The sequence below is a fragment of the Pollicipes pollicipes genome, unplaced genomic scaffold (assembly GCF_011947565.3).
Source record: "Pollicipes pollicipes isolate AB1234 unplaced genomic scaffold, Ppol_2.1 Scaffold_7262;HRSCAF=8765_pilon_pilon_pilon, whole genome shotgun sequence".
In the NCBI taxonomy this organism is placed as follows: Eukaryota; Metazoa; Arthropoda; class Thecostraca; order Pollicipedomorpha; family Pollicipedidae; genus Pollicipes; species Pollicipes pollicipes.
The window spans coordinates 11,933,939-11,961,635 of record NW_023597055.1 but is presented as its reverse complement, the minus strand read 5'-3'; the positions used below and the strand labels follow the sequence as shown (position 1 = coordinate 11,961,635).

The following is a 27,697-nucleotide window of genomic DNA, read 5'->3' as shown; positions in this document are numbered from 1 at the left end:
AAGAGGCTGAAGATGGGACTGGATCTAACTGTCCCAGTGGCAGTGCGTATTGCACCATGGTGGACTGCATCAAGCATGCGTTTGACTGAAACAACGGCCGATTCGAAGGCCTGGCTGCCAAATTTTAGCTTTAATCGGAACGGCGTCCCGCAGAGAAGTGGTGCACACAGTGCTAGTTCTGGTTCAAATGTGGTCGAAACCTCAATTCCTGGCATTTTGGAAACCGTCCGCCTCTGTTATTTTCCATCGCCGTTTTGATCAGATCATGTAAAATCCCCTCCTCCGAAACTCATATGAGCCCCTTAGTATTTGCTTCGCATGTGTAGGAGGCCGAAACTTGTTCACCGGCATACCACGCCTCCGTTCTGCCATAAATTGACAAGATGTTTATCGCACATTCTTGGGCAGTACATATAAAAAGACCAAAATATCTTGATCTCGAAAGAATCGCTAGATTGCACCCTATCGATTAATTAGATTGAATGTTTTCCAGGTGGTATCTTAAGTGGAAATTATACGTTGTTTTTATAATTATACGTTTTAAATTATACGTTGGAACACCTGCATGATACCAGAACTTTTATCGACATTTAATAGGTATGGAGAATACGAGAAAATGGCTGTCACTGCCCACTTTAAACTGTGTTCTCAGCACTTTGTGGGTCAGTAACAATTTCCAACAATCATTATGGCGGCAGAAGAGGCCCAAAAAGTCATAAAGGTTTTAGTAGGCCTGCGTCCCGTCGGTCGGCCGGTCCGTCCACCGAGCTGCGCTGCGACTGGCCGGCCGCAATACAGCGCTCGCCTGGGCTGACCGAAGAAATAGGCTGAGAGTTGACGTCTCCTGGGAGGGTTAAGTGCTTGGTCAAGTTATACGCTCATTGTCGCTCATTGTTTTCGGCTCAGTGAGTGAGGCTGACGGTCGTTTCTCCGACTGTCGAGTGCGCAACATGTGAGGTACTAGTGAGGTGGTCTTCTTTGACACAGTAGTGCAAGGAGGCCTTCTGTTAAAGAGAGAGAAAAACGGCAAGCCGCGTTAAGCTGGCGGACGAATGTGAGGAAGAGTTGCATCACGCCTTATCTAATTTTGTTCGAGCCTCGCAAGACAAAGGGAACAATTATGGGCGTTGCTAGAGCAGGATGCTGGCTGAAAGGGTGCCGTTTAGTACGGGTGACATTGTGGCACTGAAACACGGGAATCAGGACACCCCCGGCGCAGCTGGTGACGGACGGGCGCCCGACAGCGCCCTATACCGAGCTGAGCGAAAGAACCAAGCGACGGACCTCAGAACATCTATCACAGGACCACATTCCTCGAAAGCTCGTGAATGTGGCTAAATGGAGGGCACGTGTTGGAGGAACAGCGGATCCGTCCCACGTCCGGCAAGAAACTATGGCATCGCCCGGCAGGCCAAAAACGATACGGAGATACCAAAAAAGATAATCAGCCCACCGTCCACCAGTCGCATGCGCGCCACCTGACAAAGCCTCGGCTAGGTGTGTGGTCAGTGACTTGACTGTGCATGGGTTCAAAGTGGTGCGGAACACAGCTCATGACGTATCAAGACAACATATTTCCCCGCGTACAGCAAAGCGCAGTCAGCGAAACACGACGTTTGCCCACCGGCCGCCACAATGACTGTCAGTGACATCAGTGCTTAAGTGACCGCAAGCACTCTTCGGCCGTACTTTTCGCCGTCTGGTGGAAGCGCAGACATCCTGGCAACGTTAAACCGACTGATAGACCAGCCTGGACCCAGCACACAGACCAAACGTGGTGTTCCCAAAGTCAAGTGCGCATTCGATGGTGCCACATCCCAATCAGTGTACAAGCAGGCAGTCAGTGAAAATGATGTAGGAATGGCGAAAGAAAGCCTGTTTTGTATGATGATACCTTTGAGACTCCGTCCATAACTTCATGCTCAGGTGCAAGTGATCCGCCATTAACTAGGCCTTGCAGACCTCTGTGCGTCAAATACATCCGCGATACTGCAGATATATCGCGAGAAGAGAGTACACGGATCGAAGCTGCGATCAGCCGACTGAAGCTGACGACCTCGACCCCTCCGGGTGGCATTCGTGTGGAACATCAACACAAGCTTTGTCTCCCGATGGTGGACGGAAGTCATCACTGCTCTAACGGCCACCAAAAGCAGTGCGTGCTGCAGTGTTCGGAGCAAGACCGAAGCAGATGAATGACCTGACCGCCTTATCAGCTCGCCCCTCACGCAAGGAGACACACAAATTTGGTCTCCCGACGACGTGCGCTTGGATTCGTATTGTCAGTGAGCTAGAATCGCTTTCGAACTAGGGTGGGAGTGAACAATTTAATCGCAAAAAGACCGTACGGAAGTGAAAAATTCAGTGAGCTAGAACTGAGCAAGAACCACTTTTGAATTACGGTGGGAGTGAAAAATTTAACCGCAAAAAGACCGCATGGGAGTGAAAAACTCAATTCACAGAAGCTGGAACTCATGAGTCCGTGAGAGATGCTCCAGCAAACAAAGACATACATTTCAAGCTGGCGTGGACGTAACAATGTAAAAACTGAACTAGAATCGCTTTTGAGCTAGGGTGGGTGTGAAAAATTCCATCGCAAAAAATCGTGCGGGGGTGAAAAATGGCAGCCACGCGCCGCCAAACGCATCACGACGGCATGACTTCAAATGCATCCCTTATTTTTGCAACGATCCATGGTGTGCAGCATCTGGCACCGAGGTTCGCGCAGTTCCTCCCGGCCCCATCTCGCTCTCACATGTCCGGCCACGCCACACACATTAGTCAGCAAGGACCAACGCGGGACTGGCGGAGCGCCATGGAGGAGGGGCGCCCCAAGGCGACCGGCTGCTGCTCCATCACTATGGCTCCACGGCGGACTTGGATCAGCGAGGTGAGCAGATCTCAGGCCAGCTCTTCAACCTGGTCACGCCGGCGATGGCTGCGTGCGAGTGGAAAACTGGCACATTTCCGCTTTGCTTGTATGCACACAACTCGTGATCAGTATCTGCCTCCGATCCTCCTCCACGTCGCTTCACCTGTCACGCTAAATATTGGTTATGCAAACGGGCGGGATCCACTAATTAATTGTTTTAGACCCCAGCTAGATGCCCGAGGCCTGTTCATCCCATGCTTGCAGCCGTTGGACCGATACCAAAAGCACAGCAGCTTCAAATACCACAGACGTCAAAACGACCACATTCGACACTGTTTCAGGTTGTTCGCTTTACACTGCGTCAGGTCAAGTTTGCTTCACAACGAAGTACTATGCTCCTTACACAAGGCAATACATACACATGGACACACGCTGAATTCGTGACACTTTCCACAGCGCGGCGTTGTACATCCCATCACAGGCCACCAACTCTGAGCAGGGGTGGCCGCCCCTCCGCCCAGGCCACCTGCTGTCCACGCCCATCACCGCCACTGGGGCCAGGCCGCGGCCCTCGCGTACGTCACCGGTCACCGAGCCGCTACTTTCAGCGTGCTCTTCCTTAGCGCGAGACAGTGCGGTCAGACGCTGCGTGACCGCCGGATAGTCACCGACCCCGGGTCACACCTGACGGGGTCGGTGACCTCTGTGTTCGGACGCAGAACGGTGCCTTCGAACTTGCAGCGACCTCTATGCCGAGGCTGGCCGGGGTCAGCGGAGCATGCAGCTTAGATGGCATGGTGACCTCCAGGTGACCTGGGGTCACCAGAGAAAGACGACGACGATCGCCACCAAGAGCGCAAAAATCACCACCCAGTACCCTGGAACAGGCACGGCCCACCAATCAACCCATCAGATGTCATCGGCGTACGGCAGTCCAAAGCTACACTTGCACAAAACATCAGACCTTTCCTACCAATCACAGCATACAAAAACTTGGTCAATGACAGTGAAATTGTTCTGGCATTCATTTCCATCACTCGAGGCATCCAGCGCAAGACACATTGTGGAGAAGCACAGACGGCACCGACAGCGCCGCTTTCCCGACGTCCGTTAGCGCAGAAAACGCGTCCAGGAGTCCGTTGCGCGCAATGCGCAAGAGTCCGTTTGGTGCCGTTTCGCAGCGACTGTCGCCGCGCCCACCACGTGCTCCCTTCACATGGACGACAGCGCCGATCGCGCTCGCATTCAGGGTTCAAGCTCACAGCTGACGGCCTAAACCAGGAAAACAGCCTAGAAGGTCGGCGGGTCCCACGGCGGGGGCGCTGCCGCGACGTGGCGACCGCTGCAGCCGGCGTTCATGGGGGCCACCGTTTCACTTCCGGAGCGGCTCAGCTCACACAACGGGGTCCATGTCGCTGCGACAGGCGCTGACGGCGCGTCAACAGACCCGGCAGCGGATTCCACGGACCCCCTCCCCCACCCCACACGCACCAGGGTCCACGTAGCTGAGGGCGGGCAGTAACGGCGCGTCAGCAGACCCGGCGGCGGGTCCCACAGACCCCCCCCCCCCCAATAACGAAGCACGTGACACCGATGGACCCCCACTCCTCAGACGCAATGCACAGTGAGCAGTTTGGATCGCAACACACCACGACATTCCGCGCAGACATCTGCACACAGCCTGCACACGACATGGCACCGAATACTGCGTCATCAAGAGAGCCACGCACGTCTGAGGACGGGGGCGCCACTACGTGTCACACTGCAGAGCCAGTGGGACTTACAGCAGGTGCGGGAGGCCTTGCGGTCGACCATGCGGACCTGCTGCGTCTGCTGCACCATGCGGCCGGCGCTCCGGTCCGCCATGTCCGAGATGTTATCGATCAGCGCTGCGGACAGCGGCACGCTCGTCCACAACACGCATCCGCCCGGCCTCGCCGGCTCACGACGAATGTGAGGATAACTATTCCGAATGATAGCATAAATATACAAGACAACACCGTCAAGCTCACGTAAGTCGGGATGCGAAGAAGTAATCCTCAGCCGGGTACGAATCGGCCACACGCACGCAACAATCATTCCATCGGCGTTAATGCTTCATTTCATCCCATCTGTGAAATTACGAGGATCCTTGCATGTGCGCTGAACCCCCCCATAGGCCATAGACCATGTCAGCCTAGAGTGCGACAAATCGACAACACAGTCCATCAGCCTCACGCTTCGAAAGACCAACCAGCAGGGACACTGGCGGGAGTCGGGCGGTGAGGGAACGGGTCGGGCCCGGCCGTCCTCTGCTGGCGACACCACATACCGCTTTGCTCCTCGATCTCGGCACCGATAGCGCCGGCCATGTCCCGCTGGCGCGAGATGACCGACGCCAGCACCTCCAGACCCTCGTCCTGCTCTGTGGAAGCCACTGACGCAATTAGATTCGCGAAGTGCTCACAGCCTCCCCACAGTCCCCAACATTGCCAAGCTGAAGAGCACCTCTCTGGTCTTCCATTCCATCTCCTGGTTCTCCATCAACTATGCCCAGGGATGGAACTTTGTATCTTTCAGGAGAGGTGGGGGGAGGGGATATGCCAACTCAATATTTATCTCCACTCCCTAACTCCCCCCCCCCCCCCCCTTATGACAGGCCAGTCTGCCCCAAGTCTACCAAAGTCAGACAGCTAAACTTAAACAAACTTACATTGAACACCATATTATTCTTGCACACCACACATGGCCATGCATTTCCAGAAAGGTGGTTACATCCTCTTGTCTTGTTTTGTTTTGGAAGCTTCAACCCATCCTGGCAACCTACCCCTGACGAGCTGGCGCTGCTGCTGCCGGAGGTCACCGGTGGGTGGCACCACAGACGGTGGCACATCGTCACCACCCCAGCCTGTGGTGCCCAGGTCAGCCAGGCCACCTGGTGCCCCTGGCCGCGCCATCACCGCAGGGCAACTGCTCAATGTCCCGATGTGCTGGGTACCTAGAATGAAAATGGCATGGGATGTCATGGCTGACCAGATTACACAGCATGGGGGGCTAAGGCAAAAGTGATGAGAGTTGCATGATGTGAACCACCCAAAGAAATGACTTGAATGGGTTGACACAAACTGGAGCATAAATTTGAATGGCTGTGAGGAGGCAGTTAGTAAGCATGGAATGAAGTTGGTGTGGGCACCAGTTTGGTATAAGTTCAAATATTTCATTTTATTAGGCTTTTAAAATGGAGTTAACATAAAGCACCTGTTGTGCCTCGGGGATTTAGCATGGTTTGAAAATCACTATGAATAGCCTGTTCAGTATCTTTGGAACCTTTGATTAGTACCTATCATTGAGCAACATTGCCAAACCTTCCACCATTCTTTGTGTTTAAGAGAATGCAAGGCAAGGCAGCCTTCTACCCTTATTTGGCCTGTCATTCTGATCTGGGGAGTTGATAATCACACAATATAATACTTGATGAGGATGGTGAAGTCATTGGTGTCATTAATGACTAAGTCATCAGATGATTATACTGTGCATATATGATGCTACATTTTCATATTGTGTCCTTGCTGCTGCTCTTAATTTTTTAAAAAACAAGCTTTACAGGAGCAAAAAAGAGCAGCTTAAATGGTAACTGGTCTTGGAAATTTGCCTTTCATTTCATATGATTTTGCCACAATCCTGACGGCCAAGAAAAGCCTCAATGGACTTTGTTCAAGGTGAATGGAAGAAATATATGTGCAACCTAAGACTTCAAGTATTATATTTTTACTTAATCTACACAAACTATTCAGTGATAGAAATAAAAACCTACAGGTGAAATTGATACAGGTATTTACTTATGATGCTTTTCAGTCAACATCCACATTGGTATCTGATGCTGCAATATTTAATAGTTCAACTGCCATTTTAAGACATGAAACACCATAATCATAGAACAGATACACTTTTGGGATGATATCACCTCACCTCCAAAATACCGTTCACACACGATGGCCGAACCTGGTCATACGGGCACTCTCCAATAAGTCATCGCCTACTTTCAAGGATCAAAAGCAACAGGTTCTCGTCCCTATCATGTTATTCTGCAGAAAACTGGACGATAAGCTAGCTAAATGATATTGCTTCGAACAATCGTCGTTTTTCTACCCTACATCCACCCAAATACCGTCATCACCCCACATAGCACCATCTGTCCCGAACCTGCGTTCCCTCACCCCCAGTGTTGATACAAGTGCCGCGATGGATGCGTGTTGGAAGCGTTATGGAAGCGTGTTTTTTTCCTTATTTACATGATGTTGATGACGTAACGGGGATGTTAAGGAATTGCTGCGTTTTCAAAAAGGCATCATATAAAAATATTATCTTATGATAAAAGTGCCAAAAAACCGATGTGATGTTGACGACTTCACTTGGTTTCAAAACAACTGCTGCGTTTTCAAAAATGAACTGCTGACGGAGATATAGATTCATGGAGCCATGTCAACGAATGATCATTCACGTGCTGCTCAGACTATTCCTGATGTCCGTGAAAGCTTTGGTTGGCGTCACAGATTTGCAAAATGCATGCCAAACGCCAAACACGCGTATAGTGAGGTGAGATGCGCTCTCATAAGCATAATTGTACGCTGAAGGAAAAGTCTGAATCGGACGGGGCCGATCTAGCAATATCAGACGGGATCGAACTGCGGCTGGAAAAAAGGGGAGGCTGGCACAAGAGCAGCTGTGCTAACACGCCAATTTGTGCCAAAATGACAAAATGCCAAATGAGTGAAATATCTCGGTATGGAACCTTCAACGTGGGATTTAGGGGTTAAATTCCTGTCTGGCGCTATGGACTATGAACGTCCAGGTGCGTACTCTCTCTGAAGTGGGACTGGGCTGGCTGGTTCGCTTCAGTTTGGTTCGGCTCGAATGGGACCGGAAAGGAAGAAAACAAAGAATTTAAGGCCGGAACGGCTCTGAGCAGACTAAACCGGACCTGATCTGAACGGGCTGCACCAGTTTGGAGTGAACTGGAAGGGAACGCAGGATGCTGGACATGATGAAAAAGATAAAGGATGGACTAGAGCGGAACAGATGATATATATGACCGGGATGCGTTGAAATGGGCGTAAGCAAACTGGGCCGGACCACACCAGGATTGACTCCGGCAGACTGGACCTAACTGGACTGCGCTGGGATCTTACTAAAATTGAAACATCTGACAAAAGACCAGACCGAACCGGAATGAGAAATGGGCTGGGAGCAGGGAACAAACGTACCCGACTGGGATTAGACTGCATTGGACTGAATTGGGCCGCGCTACAACCTAACGGGCGTTAGATGAATATAAAGGACTGCAAGATCCGGCATAGGATTAAAACGAGCCAGCAAAAACTAGAACGATATCGAGATGACAGGAGAGGACTGCACAGGCATACCTAGCTTCTGTTTTCTATTTAGTTCTGTCTAGTCGGAACCCCTTGGGAAGGGATCGTAAGGGTGCGGCAGTTACTGGATCGGCTCGGAGTGGACCAGGCTGCGATTGAGGGGACTGGACTCAGGCAGGTCTGACTGGACAGAGAAGAATCAGAAATTAAGTTATTTACCTCCAGTTGACGATTCAGGTGTATCACGGAGCGGGTCGTAACGGGAGAGACATGATGACCGATAGACGGATCATATAATACCAGACCATCAGAATGGCAAACCATGCAAACGAATCTAGGGACGAGGAGGCAAGAGGGAGCCGGCACTGAACTGAACTGAACTGAATGGGATAGAGTCTAGCAACGGAAATGAACGGATAGAGTTAGATCAATTTGGTCGGACTAGACGGATTGTACAGGAAAGGGGACATTGATATCAAATGGGTTGGACCGCATTTGACTAACCTGGACTGGAGAAGATAGCAAAGAACCGAAAAAAATCCGTTACGCATCAGCCGTGGATATTTGCTTGGCGGCGAGGGTGACACCGCGCTGTGGTCAAAGAATTAAAATCATGATTTGCACAAACGATAGCACTTTGCGCAATACAGAAAAATTTGCGCAATCAAGACAGGTTGGACATATTTTGCGTGGAAAGCGTCAGTTCAGTGCTTCCCCTCGCGTTTGTATCGTGCAACACGGTCCAAGATAATAAGTCCCATCACTATCACAAACAGGTCTTTTTTAAGATCAAGGGCACCGCACGTTGTGGAAGTGCCGTTTTAATCCCGGACAGATCCCATCGCACTACGTCTTTTGGGGTCGGATATCGTATAACGGCGGAGAACGGCTGAATATCGTGCAGCTATGTTTGCCACGCACGCAATCATTGTGTGATTCCGCGATGGAAAGCTTCGGGTATGCAGGGCGGGACATGTTACGGGCGTGGAACGTCCCTAATTTTCGATGCTCCGGCGTACCTAAGTTGCGTTCGCATTTCTCCGGTACTTGTGTACATTAACACACGCTCATGAGAGGGGCACTTTGATCATCGAAGGTTTTTTCCAGAAACATTTCCGGACGATTGGGTGAAGTCGCGCTAAACTTTGGAGAGCTGTAGGCAATTGAATAGCGCATCTTTTGCTACAAAATTTTTGTACCTCGTAAGGTTGCTCACCTATGGCAGGTGTGAAGGACGGACCGGGGTCATCTTGTTTTTTGATGATAAGCCTACTGTATGAGGCAGCTTCTGGTACTCATTTCGAGTTCATAACTAACGAGTTCCGTAACAGACATGTTCCATGAGCTTCTTAAAGGTTAAATTAGTTCACTGACCTAAAATGACTCAGATCGACATTTTGTATTTAGCAGCATACCGCCCAGCGCAATCCCTGACGTTTATTTAAGTGGTAACGTAAAACCAATCTACTTGTTTTTGGACATCTTGATCTGTTAATGGACAAAACAGGTCACTGACCTTAAACAAAACCAATGGTCTTTTGCTTAAAACAAGCATCTAAGTAAACGGCAGCTGCATGAGGTCTGGGAACACTTGGATCCCAACCTGAAGCGTGACATTGTTTGACCTATTTGACCCCAAGGTCATGACCTGTGAACTTCAAAATTTTAACACAAGTGAGTCACATAGAGGCCAACCCACACTGTAAATGCATTGTCTCTAGCTCTTTGATATTCTAGTCCCTTACATTTACAGGTCTCTTAAACGCGGTATTTGCTCCCCATTTCACCAGCACAGTGCAACAACCTTTGGAGCCAAATAGTTCAGTAAATATATTTGTCCTGTACTAGAGACACAAAATAACCTGGACTTAAAGATTATTCCGATGTTTCAAAATTTGACAGCGAAATTTTAGGCTACATCTTAATTTCAGAGAACTGATGGAACTGAGCATTGGGACCAGGCTCCCATATTGTGGAGGCCCCCAGCTCGATATATTGCGGGGCACTGCCCAACGTTGCGGGGGCCCACTCCAACACTGGAAGCCCGGCTCAATACTTTTTGGTGGGCAGGGCCCCACAAAGAGATTCAAAGTTCCAGCCCTGATTGAAAGTCCTTTCGAGACACACAAACACAAACAGAAAGACGTCTGGCAGTCAGGCGGCGAGTCGACCATCGCCCCGAACATCACGAGTTAGAGAGAGAGAGAGCATTACATCAGGGAAAAGCTTGCCACCAGGCGGTCTGGCTGAGCATTGAAGCCCGTCCACTCGGCCGGCGTTTCTGTGTTGTGGACTTCCGACAGTCATGCCGCCTTATACTGCTGACTGAACCTGGCGGCGGTGGACTGAATCTGTGACTCTTCAGCGGAAGTCTTTGTCGGGAGCTGAGACGCGCTCAGATTTGAAGGCCTCTTGCAGCGCAGCAGATGCATAGGCCTGGTGGGTGAGTCGCAAAAGAGATACCTCATATAATCGCCGTTCTGCTTGCAGTGTGATCTAAAAAACCAAGACGTACTAGAAGCTAAGAGGCCTACTTGGATACAGCCAAAGAACATCCGACCAGAAGCATGATGAGCGTGAAAAACCTCTTCAAGCATGCACTGCTGGTGCTTACGCTCCTGCGCGAAGGGCAAGAACAACTTCCTCCTTCAGTAAGCACTGCCTGAAGGAAATGCTACCGCATTTCTTCGTGGCAGGTCACAACAATTATGCACGTTAATGAGCTAACATGTGAGACAGATGAAGCACCTTCCCCAGCGAGCCGGGGAGGACCCACACGCGGCGCGCACGCCTGGTGTGCAAGGGGGAGCTAGGTGTACGTAGGTGATGATGACTATAATGAGCATCAGAGGAATGTGACGGGTGCTGGTTGGTAGCACTGCCCTCAAGTTCGGCTTTAGATGTCGTGACACTGCACGCCAAAGTGTGGTGTGATATGATGATTTGATATGATTGATTAGTTTGACATTTGACCTCTAATTTGGTGTTTAAGTCTAATATTTATTGTAGACCTCAGTAGCCCAAAAATAAGTCCAGAAATGGACGCGTCACCCACGATAACCCCCATTTAAGAGAGATAACACGACCATCCATGTCATATCGATCAGAATAAGCATTGGTTAAAATTCGAGAATGGCGGTGGTCGTCATCTTGAGTTCTGAGAAATACTCTATGTTACACAATGGCAACTAAGCTAGCCTGGGTTCTTATCATATCGAGCATATTTACGAGGAAGTTCCTGCAGTCAACATTGTACGGTCAACATTTTTGCAACTTAACTACATATCATCCAGACACCTCGATGAGGAGGATGCTCTGGTCGACCTCGTTGAAAGCCATTCAAGGTTGATCATCGGCACTGACGATGATAAGACTATCATTACTGGTGACCAGATACGACGGCGGCGAACATGGCACCCTCAGTTGAGCGGCGAGGGCCTATAGGCATACTGTGATGGATGCAGAAGCCTGTTGCATTCAAATAGTCCGTTAGCTCCTGTGTTTGTTCCCTTTCCTATGACCTCAGACAGCACACTAGCGGTACAGGCCTGGTCTCCTGGCATTTGAATTGGCACAGCGCAGGCGTGGCGCGTCCCGGGTGTCTGGAGCTGTCTGATTGTGAGGCAAGACACCATTACTTTACCGTCGCGGTTGCGGGATAGGTTCAAGAGGTTTAAAAAAGCGCCAACTGGCGACTGAAAAACACTCGTGCGCTGTCGGAAGTGCGACCTCCGCCATGCCCAACATGCGCGATGTACTCAAACGGTGAACACGCCCGTGACAGCTCTAGCAAACGTCACGGATCGGAACAGTGAGCCAGCGGCAGGCAGGTGGAAGACGGTCTGGGGTGCGAGCAGTCGGCGATGATTGCGTCCTCAGAGCGGATCGGAGCGTGGGGCCCACACAGGTGAGCTGGCAGTTGAGCTTGCCGGCCGTCATCCTAGCTTGCCCGGGGCTCACCGCAGTCCGCTCCGCACACGGGCGGTGGCAGCAACCCCTGGGGACAGCTGGAGCAGCGCCTCTTGGGACAGCTGAAGCAGCACCACCTGGGACGAGGATCGCGGTGCCGCAGGCAGGCAGGCAAACGTTCCGTTATCAGGTGGCTTTGGGAACAACTAGCGCTGTAGGGTACCTCCCGATTCCATCCACTCCACTGGACGCTGGCTGAACATCCACTCCACCGGACACTGGCTGAACATCCACTCCACGGAACGCTGGCTGAGCATCCACTCCACCGGACACTGGCTGGCCTCGGACTGAGTAGCGGTGGGCGGGCCACGGTCCGGACACCGCGGGCCAAACGAGGTCAAAACTAAGCTGTCTTTTTGCTGGATAGGTTACTTTATAGATGATTTAAGATAACGTCATTTAGGATTGCGTCATTTAGGATTAGGTCATTTGGGATTACGTCATTTAGGATGCGACTAATTTCACTTGACGTTTAGTCACATATGAACCTATTTTTTCAAACCTTTTTTTCCTGGCAGGCGACCGTCCTTTATGTGGTAGTTTTTGACACGCATTTTATTTTTTTGATCTCACCGATGTCATTAAAAGTCTCATCTTAACTTCTAGGAACCTACCATCTAGCATAATCCTTGACGTTTAGTTAGGTTCGAAGATCAAAAGGATCTGAAGTTCTCCGGTTGCCGTGAACTTCTGAAGGCTAAATAATGTGACCGATGGACCCGAAGCTCACAACGTGGTGACCTAAAAATTGGATTAACTGAATTCAGACATCGGCCTTCCTGTCTTGCCCATTTGGTGTTTCTACCTCTCTTCGTTGTTGAGACTCCAGGGGTCCAGTTGCCCCTACCCCCACCCGAGCGCGTCGCGTTCAATCGGCCAACCGGGCGCGTGTTAACTTGGATCCTGATGGTGCGATCAATAATGATCATGTGTAAATCCATCAATTGGTCAAGTGATTGAGGACTATAATCACGTCTCGCTGCGTCATACCTACCCCATCTATGGTCGATGATCATATGTCAGAACAGGCCTCAGAGGTCGCTGATTGGGCCACCCGATCACGTGACCGCTGTTGTTGCGTTGCCGGGATGGTCGTGCTGGCAACAGAGTACTGCCATTGGGTCGGACCCTTTGCCGTTCTTGTTCCCGCCGCCGCCGCAGCCGTGATAGAACGTGTCACCCGCCGTCTATTTCACCTGACAGGTCAGTTCTCCGTATACGTGTGCTGCGTAAGAGTGTCTTGAAGCTTTTATATATTACCAGAAATGATCACCTTGGTTATAAGGATGTGACTGTTCCTACGACATATCTGTGAAAACTAATTGATAATCACGTAATTTGTTAAATGCATTATCGAGGAACATTGTTCACATAGATAAGACAGTAGTATTGGCCTTTTCCTCGGAAAAAAAACAGGAGAATGGAGATATAGTTGGGTCGACATTTAGTCTTGGAGGCTCTTCTTTGATCGTTGTCGCAAGTTCGTTGCGAACTTGCGAACAATCTTCGCACAACACTCCTGGTACGATACATAGTGGCTCAAGAAGCCCATAGCTAGGAAAGTCATCTCTTTCATCACTGGAACGAAAGGATAGGCAACGCCAAACTCGAAATCAGTGTCGGCATTGTGCATTCGGACCGTCTCACACCGCCGATCTTCAAAAGAGCGTCCCATGTTTGAGGCATAGTTAAAAACTATACTCCGGCGAAGCCTCAGCTTTATTTACATGTAATAAAAGCACTTGGGTAGTGCCGCTGTAGCACCATGAATGTGTAATAAGGAGATGTCAGTTTTGAGTCCAAATTACGCTTTCAACGCTTTGTAGAAGCACTACACTTCTTCCCTTGTTGGTAACCCCAGAATGCATCCCGAGTCTGCGACAACTGCAGTTAACGCAACTGCCGTCAGCTGAGAACGGCAAAATCTGCAGAGAGCCGTTGTCTACCGTTACGGGCTAGACCACTTTCACACCACTTTTGAGCTGTTTTAACGCGCACGTTGTGAGCTTAAAGAGAGTTTGCGACCTTTGTTGTACTTTTCACTTATTGTTTTATCCAACACGTTCAATTTCATCCGCAATATCAGTCTCGAAATCCTGCTGAATATCTCAGAATTTTTATTTCAAATGGGCGCTCTGGCGGGATAAACATAGCATGGGACTGCCTGCTGACCGATACGAAAGTAATGCTCTTCATGTGTTTTGCTGTTTCTAACGATTGTGCTTATAACTTATTAAACACGATCGTTGGAAATAGCAAATATTATATTCGCGATACACTAGTTCGTCAAAATGTTTGTTGTATCACAAATGCTGAGAGAGCTTCGTAGCGTTCTAGTTACGGAAACAATATATACAAACATGAACCTATTGCCGTGCGAATTCAGCGAAACCTAATGCTATACATTTTATTTCTCCCCCGGAGAGCATGCTTTTGAAACATGCTCCAGAGGTGGAGCTCTCCCATTAAAAGTGGTACATCTGCTGGTATGAATGACGTCAATGCAAATAGAGGTCGCGATTTGCACATCAGCGCGTCCAGTTAACGAGAAGCGAATTGTTTGGTTTAAGTTTGAACCAATGCGTCGGTAAAGGCCATGTAATACTTCGTTTTCCAAAACCAAAGTGCGCATTGAAAAATGGATGTCTTAAATGCTGAAGGGGAGAAATCAGAGCCATACTCCACGTTTCGTTGAAACTGCGGGATGGATAGCCTCATGTTTGCATAAATTTCTTTCTCTAAAGTAGTGTTGAAGCTTTCGTAGCATTTGTTACACGAACATTTTTTGGTAAATTAATGTGTTGTAAACATTAGGGAGCACACAAGTCGGAGAAGGTAAACAAATTATGCTCTGTTTATCGTAGGAAAGTACGGAATTAAAGCTGGTTAATCAATGCGTCACGAGCATCACGCTGAAGTGTTTGCAAACTCAACAAAATTGGTCGGAAGGCCTGCAGGACAGCGCTGCGGATCTTTCGAAGCCATAGCAGTCTTGAATGTTTGCATTGCTTGCAGCAACTTCATGTTCATATGGTTGGTCAAAATACACCACACACACACACACACACACACACACACACACACACACACACACACACACACACACACACACACACACACACACACACACACACACACACATAGGCATATATATATATATATATATATATAGTATATATATATATATATATATATATATATATATATATATATATACATATATATATATATATATATATATATATATTGGAATATTTTGGCAGAATTATTTCCTTGATACCTGTTTGATTAAAAATAGCTACTGACCCAGCATTGACGAGCTTTTTGATGCATCGTTCTAGTTTCCGGGCCTTTGACTTGGCGTCATCGCTTAGATTAAAGATGGTTCACACAAATTTACTCATATGTTCATCACTCCTTCCATTCCAAGGATTCGAGATCTTATCTCATCGTCGGAGAAGACCAAATTGCACAAGAAATAAGTTTTGAGTTTCAAAGGATGAAAAATTGTGCACTTCTGTTGGAAAAGATCTTTTGGTACGGAGAACATAAATGAAGCATAACTAATAGAAGTAAGACGGAATCCTATTTTCATTTTCATATATGTAAGAAACACTCATAACAATCACAACCACTCATAACAATCACAATCACTCATAACAATCACAATCACTCATAACAATCACAATCACTCATAGCAATCACAATCACTCATAACAATCACAATCACTCATAACAATCACAATCACTCATAACAATCACAATCACTCATAACAATCACAATCACTCATAACAATCACAAACAATCACAAAGACACAATGGAAACACAATGTCATGTCGTGTTCCTGTCGCATGTGGTCCAGAGGTGCCCCGTCACGTAAGTGCACTGTCAGACGTCGTGAGAGTGTCGTTGTGGTCACACCAATGTAGTGTATGGGACGAAGTTTGCAGCCTTCCATGTTGCATTGGAATTGATGCACTACATTGGAGCATTTTAGTTTGTCGGGTTTGTCTGGGCTGTTTCTCATAAGAAGGCTCGATATTTTCCTATTACAATAGTAAATGGCAATGTTTATTTTGTGGTCGTTTTTTGCCTTTAACAGGTCGAGAGATCATTTCCCGTAAAGCTTTTTCGTCTTGTTTGTGGGCAGGTGTCATTTCGATTTTGATAATACAGTTTGACGGTTGGCTGGATGTCTTGTCTTGGTTTGCCGTCAAAGTGTCCTGTCATATGTCGTTGTGTCTCATTTTCAACGTCAGAATTTGAAAAACCGTTGTTCACCAAGATCTGTCTGATTCGTATCAATTCTGAATGTAGTCCTGTCCAATCAGAGCAGTGCTTAAATGCTCGTCTAATGAAGGACCTTATGACGCTAATTTTGAAGGGGCGTCTATGACACTCACTGTCAACATTTAAGCACCGGCCGTTGTTAGTCTGTTTTCGGTATACAGTCGTTTTGAATTGTTGTCCTTGTCCATCGACGGCCACGTCAAGAAATGGTATTACGTTTTGCACACCTAGCTCTGTTGTGAATTTTAAGCCAGACCGTTCTTCAAATGTGTTTTTGAGATGTCCTAGTTGGTCAATGTCCATGACTTCTACGAAGATATCGTCTACGTGGCGGCAGTAGATGTCCGGTATTATGTCGTCAGTTTGTAGTATGTCGGCTTCTACGTGTCCCAAAAAGAAATTAGCGAATAGAGGTACTAGAGGTGAGTCCATCGTAACAGCCACAATTGGCAACACATTCGGCCATCAGGCCCGCGGAAAGGAACTTCCAACGTACAGGCTTTTAGTAATTGTTCAAGAAGGCGCCTGGACATTTTGAGAGGAGGAATTTTAGGATGATTGTAGACGCGGCCAAGGATGATGGATATGGTTCTTTCGATGGGCACGTTTGTAAATAGATTTTCAACATCTAGAGAGGCAAGTAGGCCCTTAGGTTGACGAGATCGCACTATATCAATAAACTCATCCGTTGATGACAAGCTGTAAGATATGGGAAGATATGGGGACAGAAGACCATTAAGACGTTTTGCAATTCTGCAGGCTGGTGAAGGGATCTGTGAACTACATTCTACATTCAGGACTACATTCAGAATTTATACGAATCAGACAGATCTTGGTGAACAACGGTTTTTCAAATTCTGATGTTGAAAACGAGACACAACGACATGTGACAAGACACTTTGACGGCAAACCAAGGTAAGACATCCAGCCGACCATCAAACTGTATTATCAAAGTCAAATGACACCTGCCCACAAACAGGACGAAAAAGCTTTACCGGAAATCGTCTCTCGACAAGTTAAAGGCAAAAACGACCACAAAATAGGCATTGTCATTTACTATTGTAATAAGAAAAAAAACGAACTTTCTTATGAGAAACAGCCCAGACAAACGCGACAAACTAAAATGCACCAATGTAGTGTATCAATTCCAATGCAACATGGAAGGCTGCAAACTTCGTCCCATACACTACATTAGTGTGACCACAACGACACTCTCACGACGTCTGACAGTGCACTTACGTGACGGGGCACCTCTGGACCACATGCGGCAGGAACACGACATGACATTGACACGACAACAACTGACAGACAGCACTGACATTTTGCGGACGTGCAGTGACAGAAGACGCCTTCAAATCTGGGAAAGCACATTCATTAACGAACTCTCTCCGGCCTTAAACAGACAGACAAATTCTTGCAGAACTCTTGAACTACTGGGTGGTGGGTGGTGTGCACTTCTGATGTGATTGTGACAATGGTGCTCCCATTGTGTCTTTATGATGTTCCCATTATGTGTGTTTTTTTACATGTATGAAAATGAAAATAGGATTCCGTCTTACTTCAATCAGTTATGCTTCATTTATGTTCTCCGCACCAAAAGATGTTTTCCAACAGAAGTGCACAGCTTTTTTTTCATCCTTTAAAACCCAGATCTTATTTCTTGTGCATTTTAGTCTTCTCCGACGATGAGATAAGATCTCGAAACGTTAGAATGGAAGGAGTGATGAATATATGAGTAATTTTGTGCGAACCATCTTTAATCTAAGCGATGACGCCAAGTCAAAGGCCCGGAAACTAGAACGATGCATCAAAAAGCTCGTCAATGCTGAGTCAGCAGTTATTTTTAATCAAACATGTATATATATATATATATATATATATATATATATATATATATATATATATATATATATATATATATATATATATATATATATATATATATATATATTTGGCACTGGGGTTATTTTTGTTGGCAATTATTTTACGTTCTAATTCATTACCTACCTTTGAAGCAAGTTATGCTATACTTTCATTCGGTAATTGCTCCAAACTGGTGCTGTTTCATGAATACCATGGAAAAATCCCAAACACAGAAAATTAATTCGCTCAGTTTCATTGAAGGTATTCAACAAAACGCTGAACATTCAGCTGCAGATATATGTACAATGCATCCAGCTCAAACACCCCACACGTAATTACATGCCACATCCACGTAAACGCTACGAAGTCGGTTGAAAAGAACGAAACAGAAATACTTTTCATGATCGATGTGTCATACTGTTCTCATTCATCGTTGTCGCTACCGGGGTCTGCGCCGAAGTCGCTGCTATCATCGGTACGACAACCGGTGGGAGATCTTCTAGCAGCCCGTCATTCGTCCAGTGCTGCCGCTCCAGCCTTTTGACGTGCTCACAGCACTCACTCCAGTCCTCTGGAGAGACAGCTGCGACACCTGCCTCCACCAGCCGTTCCACGTCCTCCATCCGTCCCGTCAAGTTCCCCCGTCTTATCACGCGCTTCATCTGTGCCCACACTAACTCTATTGGGTTCAAGTCCCAGTGATACGGCGGCAGGCGAACGATCCGATAACCATGATCTCTAGCAATGTTGTCCAGAAAATATTCCTTCTTCCGGTTCTGGGACTTGACTAGTTCCAGCAGTTCCATCTTCCGCATGTCTTCGTCGATGGTCACACTTGCCTGCTGCAATCACTCCTGGATTTCCGCTTTACGCCAGCTACAAATTGGCACTTTTTGGCACAAACGGGAATGATATGAGGCATTATCTATGATGATCACAGAGTGCTCTGGCACGTTCGGAAGCAGGCACTCGGTGAACCACTTCTCGTAGCAGTCGGCGTTCATCGACGTATGGTAGTCGGCGTTCTTGCCATCGGTGCTGAGGTGGAGAAGTGCGCCCGGTATAAATCCTTATGAAGAGTCGGCATGGACTATGATAACACGTTTTCCTTTTCCAATGGCGTCCTTCCGTCCGTTGATTTGACTACTGTCCAGCCACGCCAAGTCCTCCATATCGTACTGATTATACCATGTCTCGTCGGTAAAAATTATTTTGCTATCGGGAACTTCTCTACGCAGCCTCCCCATCTCCCGCAAGAACTGGCATCTCGTTGCTGCAGTATGAGGTTCCTCGATCAGGATCTTGCGCTTGTCTATCCTTCGGTACTTAAATCCGTTCGCGAGTATGTCTTTTCTTGCGCTGGATCTAGACATGGTGACGCCGAGCTGTTCGTGAAGAGCATCCGTGATGGTATCCAGAGTAACATGTTTTCCGTCGATGTACATTTGGTGTACCATTCTCCCCATCACGCAAGCATCGAACGGATCTAGATCCACCCTTGGTCTTGCTGCAGCTGGTCGGGATCGGCTTGGCGACTTCAGTCTGGCACCATTCTGGGCTTCACGTTGTATGCGGTAGACTGCAGTCTTCCCAACGCCCGTTACAGCTGCTGTTCTTAACAATGGACTCTCCCGGACGGCGTCGTCGTCTCCCGCCTTCAACTTCATGTCCCGGTCTTCGACAAAATGTCGATACACATTATAAGCAATTTCCCTACTTTGTACCTCAAGAATCCTTCCAGACGCTAGATTAGATTTTTCATTCATTGGTAAGTAGGTACTAAAACATATAAAAGATATAAAAAGACAACGACATATACAAGTAAAACAATATAAAAACTGTTCACTGCGTAAAATATCACCGCAACACCAAAGTGATGCCGGTCATGATGCCGGTAATTTTTGGGCTACAGCACACTCGAATAATGACCCACGCGCAAAAAACCGTGCAAAATCGTTGACAGTGCTTTAATTCCGTTCTTTCTTACGATAAACAGAGCATAGATGCACTACTTTTATAATGGTGAGCAGGAGTTGCAATGAAACTTCTCCCCACGGGCAGCTACTTCAAATTAAAATGTTGTGCTATTCAGAGGAATTTCAAGAAAACTGGCGTTTCCATTTTCCAAATCCAAATCCAAATCCAAAAATCCAAAGCAAACCGCCCGTCTGATCAAACATCAGACGAAAAGCACCAAAGGTTGGCCTCTCCCCTTAAGATTGATAACTTTTCTAATGAAAAAGTGAGAAAGGGTCACATAAAGGAAATGCTCCACATTTGAAGATATTGTAGCAAGCTTCAGACATGATGCAATATGCTCACTTATAACTAATGATGCACTTTTAAGTTGGAAAGGCTGTTCTAGACAGTATCATTTTTCTGTTTAGTAACTATGCCGCTCAATTCGTCATTGTATCATGACGACATCGCAACTCGCCTTAGCCTTGGACGTCGCATGCCAATGGAATGACAGGATTTGAATGACGCTTTTTATGGTATCATGGGTGCTTGGGCTATCTTGAAAAAGTCTCCCCAGAATAGTCTGCACATCTTTTCGGGCATCTAGCTCAGCGGCTAGGTTTAGGTCTTAAGAAGGGCAGGGTTGTGAACTGCACATAATGATCTTGGAGATGGCTGTTGCAGCTCAAAATCCTATACAAATGTGGAACACTCCCTTAAAAATCCCCTTATCTGCTACCCAGAAGCCCAAAGTGACGACAAATTGTGAATAATAATATTTATGCTGAAACTTCATGCCTCCGGGTGGAAAGACAATACTCTAAAGACTTCATAATCCCATCCGTATTCCGTCAATAGTTGGGACAATTTTCGACTCACTCCGAAACCTTAAGGACCCGTTAGGCAAGAGGCCATGTGGTTCTGATGTTACCGGATTTTAATTTCGCTTGGATGATTTTGCTCAGATATATTTGCCAAGAGATTTCTACGTTGCGGTAGGCCGCTACCGTTACGGAGCCGGTGTCGTTCGGGCTTCGGAGGTGGGTGCCGTTTTTTTCAGAGCCGGCATGGATCGGGCTTCAGAGGCGGGTGCCGTTTTTTTTTTTTAGAGCCGGCATGGATCGGGCTTCAGAGGCGGGAGCTGTTTTTTAGAATCGGTCGCAGTTGCTCGCTGATATCTGAGCATCGCCTATCAGCGAGTACTTTTTTCCATTCGTTCCAGTGGAAGTTATCATATGAAGTCGAAAGTCAAATATGTAAATTGAGTATAGCCAACAATCCAGCAGACGAGGAGGAGTCGTTCCTCATTGATCGGTGTGGTAATTATCGTTTTACCCAAAACGCATAAATGTACTGATTTTTGGGCCGATACCAGAGGTGAAGTTTTAACTCGAATTGCCAGCGTCATCTGAACAAGATGGGTTAAACCAGGTTGTTCTAACTGGTGCTGTGATACGGACACATCTTGTTTCCGCAGGAGGTCGAAATGATCAGCCGACCCGGCTCTATCTGGGGTCACTCCCACTGCAAAAAGCTGTCTCTGCTGCTGCTACTGCCTCTTCTTCTTCTGCTGCTGCTGCTGCCGTCTGCCGCAGACGCCTGCATGTCTACCGTCCTGCAGAAGGGCACGATGGCCGACGAGCATCTGGTGGTGCCAGAAATGACGTCAGTGCCGAGCAGCTGCGCGTGCTGCGGGCTCTGCCACCAGCACAGCGACTGCGTCAGTCTCAGTTTCTTCCCCCAGCACCGGCGCGTGCCGGCTGTACCGGTCCGTGCCGGGATTCAGCCAACTGACGGTGGACAACAGGACCGACGTGTACGTGATGCCGGGCCACTCCGGTCACCACCAGTTCTGTCTGGCCGACTCCGACTGCCAGCAGGACGGCGACGGATGCTACGGACGCGTCTGCACCACCGACCGGACGGTGACCTGCCGTGACCTGGTCGAAGTTCTTGGTGCAGCAGCATACGGCACATTCTACGGCTCAATTGACGGTGCACTGATGGAAGTTTCTCCTGCAGGTCCATCAGCAACATCGACGGCTGGACGAAGATTGGAAACTTCAAAAGCGGGGTTTGTAAACATTTTCGAACGTTCAATGCTGTTTTTTGCTAAGCCAGGCTGTCACAACAAGTGGCCTAATTAGGGGGTTTTGTTTCAGTAGTCTTTGACATCCACTTGGAATGCGTTCTGGCTTTCACAGGCTTACATTCGCCAGGAACTAAACTCACGGCGGGACTAAGGTGCATTACGCTTGTATCCGCAGAACCGCGGGATGGAAACAGGCAGAACATTTTTATTCACGGCGGGACTAAGGCGCATTAACCCTTTATCCGCAGAACCAAGGGTTGGAACAAGCAGAACATTTTTGAACGGGACATCGACAACCCAGACGGAAACTACTCGAGTCCCTCCGCAAGACCGAATCGCTGCGCTTGTCTGGGGCTGGTCCGCGCTTCAGCGTCGCAGTGATTGGTGAGGACGACGGCACCCTGATGGGGTTCCGCGGCTCGCTGCCCACGAGCCAGACGCTCATTAGCGAAACGGACACTGCCGGAGCCGACCTCAGCATCGAAGAGGACATCGATGGCTACGTTAGCCGTTACACAGAATTTCGTCTGCCCTGGATCCCTCCCGCAGGCGAATCGGCTCTGCTGTCGATGAGGCAGAGACAGGGCAGTTACATCTTCATGACACTTATAAACACTAATAATGTGCCGTTCATTCCAGGGACTGACGGAAAGTACCGCGCCACCACATTCGTTTGGTATTACATGAGAGAATAACGGCCTTCTCCAAAAGAGCTAAAAATTGCCATGGTAATATCTTGACGTTCTCTGATCTCGACGTTCTCTATCTTGACGTTCTCCGATGACAATCCATGCGGACGGGATTGACCGAAGCGCGATCATCAACTCTTGATTATTCCTCTTTGGTCATGTTGATGATCAACATTGGCATGCTCGCGCAGGGGCTCGGTCAGGATGTTCTAAAGGGGGGATTGCGGAGCTCGGTGAGCAAGTGTTACGCCTATTTTTACTTTCTGAAAGGACTGAGAGGGGGCTAAGACTGAAATGTGGGGCTAAAGGGATGAGTCCCTCTCTTGGCTGCACCCTTGTGCGTCTGGGCAGAGTCTTTGGGCAAAATTGATATCCGTGCAATAATTTGAGACACAAACAGCCCAAGGTGGTTAAATATGCAGCCTCGTACACCAGCCGGCAGTCAGTGACATGCGACCGCCCAGCGCGCGCCACTGCCGCCGCCTCTCTGGGTAACGCTCAGCACCCAATTCAGAGTCAAGCGCAAATCATCAACTCAATGGATACTTGGGAACGGCCCAACTGCAAGCTGGGGTGAAAGAAAAGGCGTACCGAAAATCCACAGAACGACCACAGTGAGTAAGGACTTCAAGGGCAACAACTGCTTTTGTTTGAACATCCAATCCACGTCGGACTTTATCCTCTTATGTGCATCTCACTTATAATTTTCCCCTAAATTAAATAACCATGATCTCACGATTTCCCGCTAGATTTGATACTGGCTGCCGGGTGAAAACAATGCATTTCCTGACATCAAAGCGACATAAGGAGACCACCCCCAACCGCGTAGGAATTCTTATAGAGATAAATGATAAAAATGTTGTCTTTGTGGCGTGTAAGGAAGATAATAAGAATGTTGTCTTTATGGTTTAAATTGTGCACAAAGAGGTTAAGATCACCGACAAATTATTTAATTGGTGAGTTTGAGTCGCTTTAAGTACCTGCCGTTTTTGCCATTGATAGGTACGGCCCGTGACCGGCGGCAGGGGCCGCGGGTAAAGGTCACCTGATGTCAAAGGTCAGGACGAACCGTGAGAGCATAGTGGCACGTTAAATGTTAGCCATTAATTTCTGCCGTTGACGAAAAATTTCCCGATCGAATAGTAGGGATCAGCGCTCACATAAGTACAGCTTAGCGTGAGCTCTGATCGCATAAATTGATCCATTCAAAAGGTGCCGGCTAAATCTTACACCAAAATTGCATGACATAACCATGCATTTGTTGGCTAACAAACAGTACTTTAACCATACCCAGCAGTTAGGTGAAAACAATCACCATGCTTCGTGATATGCACTCGCGATGACATTAATGTCCTGCACAACAAATAAAAAGACAGAATGACACGGACTGGTCAGTGGCATCAAACACAAAAGTCAGTGGGTAGAGAACTGAAAAATGACACACCTGAGCAAGCAAAAATGACCAAAGCATGTATTCTTATTAAACTACTGCGTGAGGTTTTTGACAATGTCGTAATCTATAATAATATAATAATATCGACAAATATCGTAAATAATATCGACAAATAATTTTGACAATATCGCATCATGTTCAGCACTTCAGTTCTGCGCATCAGAACTAGAAAGTGACACGAGATAGCCCAAGTGGGTTTTCAATTCCGCGTTATGCTGATGTGCTTGATGATACCATGCCCTGGATTGGCCTCGAAAGCCCTCAGCCAGTTCAGCTCGCTCCAATAGCTGAAAACCCTTGAAGACCTGCTTTTCCCTTAGACACGCCAGCAAACCACTCTCGACTCATTTACTTTTGACTTTCCACGACTGCCGCCCCCAAAGCGACAGCCAGCGCTACCCGACCATATTTGAGCCCGATATCATCGAGGACTGCGGGCAGTGATGCTGCTGTCTCATTACACTGCCGTCTCGACATGTGTGCTTATCATCTACAGTTAAGTGTCTGCCCACCTCACATGTGCAGTGAAGGCTGGTGCCCGACGACTCGCTTCCAAACAGGACTTGCCGCTGGTTTAACGTTAACAACCACGACCACCCGGAGAACAGACCCGTTGTTATGTGCGAGAATGTCGCTGAGTCGCGCCTTGCCGTCTTGGGTTCTGTTTGTGTTTGTAGATAATCAATGCATTGGGATATCACGTCTTCGCTCGGGTACCGCAGTCGTGTTTTTGCGCACCTTCAAAGCTCACACGTGGCCAATCCAGTTTGACTGAGAGGAAAATAACCAGTGAAGTATTTCGACAAAAGTGTGTGGCGATGCGTACCTTCTGTCACGCGTGCTCCTAAAAACCAGAAAATCTGCTCGTTTTTGGAACTGGGGAATGTCGCCTTGTCACAGTCTCATCTCAAATGCAACACTCTGGGACATAAGTCATGATATGCGAGGCCCTGGAAGGCCACCTAGCCGTCGGGATCAGGCCCCATCATGACGTCACCATGGGGACGCCCCAGGGCATTTTCTTGTTGAAGGGAATCACAATGTCAGTTTTCAGTTGTCGTTTCGAAGTTCTTCCAAACGATTATTTCCCACAAGATGAGTCCAAAGACGTTTGCTAGGACATCTTTTGCCCGGGGTTGAATCAGTTGTGACCGGTCAAATATTCCAATACCAGCTCGTATTCCTGCACCATACTTTGCATCGAATGAGCGTGGCTTACCAACATTTGACATGATCATCACCCTGTCACGGACTATTTTGGACTTGTGGTCCAGAGAAGCGTTACTTCAAACCGGTAGCACGGAAACAAACGGTCACCTCGATACAGGTGTAATATTCGAGTGTGCAACCACAGAGAAGACGGCAATGGCTGCATTCAATGTTACAAGAGACAGAAGGAATTCCGTTGTGCGGATGAGCCGGAAAGACATGGGCAATCTGATTTCGCATAATTTCGGCAATAGCGATACCTGAATCGTTTTTGAGCATATACATGAGCTCGGAACTGAAACTATGCAGCAAATGCTAACGGTGCAGATGCAATTTTGGATTGCTTCTTCTGTGCAACGCCGTAATCCTTAGTGGATTTTCAGCTGCACATACGTGACAGCTTGTCGCTAGTAACGCGAAAGCAGCCAGCGACGAGCTGTACCTGCCCGGTAGCGGTGCCGTGCCGACAGTGACGTTGCCAACACACCGCCACCCGGTGATCATTTACCAACGTAGTACACTGGGACATGGTCCTCATGCATTGAGCGGTGTATGGTGCGGTAGCATGCAACGAGGAAGGGAATTCATGCATTTTACAGTACCTTTTTGTCTAATGTGACTCGGTTGCTGGCTGTCTGGAGCATGTTACCAAAGAGCGTCGGAATACGCGGCGTAATGATGTCTCCGCTCTTGTGTGTGGCATGAAGTGCCGTTTTCGTATACAGAGGAGCTGTGGACATGTCCATACTCTCCGTAGTGCCTTGAGTGTAATGATAGTCATTGAAACGAAGTGATTACTTCTGGTAGACAAGTCTTCAAGGATGTTTTTATGAAGGCCAGATAGCTTTGTATAATAGGCGTATTTGCTCTTATATAAACCTAATATGTTTGCTCCTAAATAATCCTAAAATAAAAGGTGTGTTTGCTCTCCTCCTCTTCACTACTTGACGTTCCTGGTTGCCATGAAGTGCGGTGTCCCGATGGCCGTGCCGTACGTGCTATGTTGAGATCATATGTGAAGTCGCAATAGCGCATCCAGCTCAGTTTTCGCTGCTGTTTCAAGGCCGTTAAGTTAAGTTAAGCAGTAAAGCCAGTCTGTGGGTGGGCGCACGTGCCTGTTCAGCCCTTTGAGCGGGTTGCGCCTAAACCGCCGTCTTGATACACTGAAAACGCATACATCGTTGTGGAATACACAGACATGGATTGCTATTTTCGTGACAAGTAGAACAAGGCCTCCAGCACATAATCTTAATGAGTGCCATTTCCATGATTCACGGCCCGACAGCGTGGCGTGACTTGAGTAGCTTTGTCAGCATGTCATGATTTGAGGGAACAAAGGAGCGCGAATAAACGAGGCGGACTGGTAGCCTCTAGCACTCAGTGACCGGAGGGCTCGGTCCGCGAGGCTCGCGGCGGTGGCGTTGGCGCGGCGAACGCGTGTCAGGCGTTCGTCCACACACCCGGGTGGACCGCCCGTCAGTCGCAGCGGGACTCCTGTGCGGAACGTTGTTGGCGCAGTTAATGCAGGCCCAACAAGGAATTTTGTTGTTTCGGCCGAGACGGAAGCTGCTTGATACACAGATGCTTCAACTGTCTTCATACTTCCTGACAGCAACAGCAACTACCATGTTGGAGAATTGCGTGTGTCTATCAAAATTTTGCATCATGAGGAAATCTAGCGGAATTCAACCCTCGTGCACAGAAGCTTTTTCACCTGGGCCTTACAAGTTGGCCTCAGAGACTTCCTGATGTCTATGAAGTTAAGTTATATAGAGCCACGGGAAATCTGGCATCGGAGAGCTCTTATCACACCACATCAGATAAGTGTGACGTAACAATGTGAATATACCTTTTGACATCACTTCATCACATCACTGACGTCACTTCGTCGAGACACCAAGGTGAAACCAGAATGGGAGCCAGAATCATCCCCCCTCCCCCGCCAGCC

General features: G+C 48.0%; 1 protein-coding gene across 1 annotated transcript; it reads right to left on the bottom strand.

The window, feature by feature from the left end:
* Positions 1–2,709: 2,709 nt before the first annotated feature.
* LOC119113899 (syntaxin-8-like) lies at positions 2,710–7,055 on the bottom strand. Its single transcript, XM_037238129.1, has 5 exons — positions 6,821–7,055; positions 5,679–5,849; positions 5,184–5,276; positions 4,657–4,761; positions 2,710–3,750 (listed from the first exon to the last, which is right to left on the bottom strand). The coding sequence occupies exons 2-5, from the start codon at positions 5,806–5,808 to the stop codon at positions 3,692–3,694; spliced, it is 387 nt and encodes a 128-aa protein (XP_037094024.1). The 5' UTR covers positions 5,809–5,849; positions 6,821–7,055; the 3' UTR covers positions 2,710–3,691.
* Positions 7,056–27,697: the final 20,642 nt, after the last annotated feature.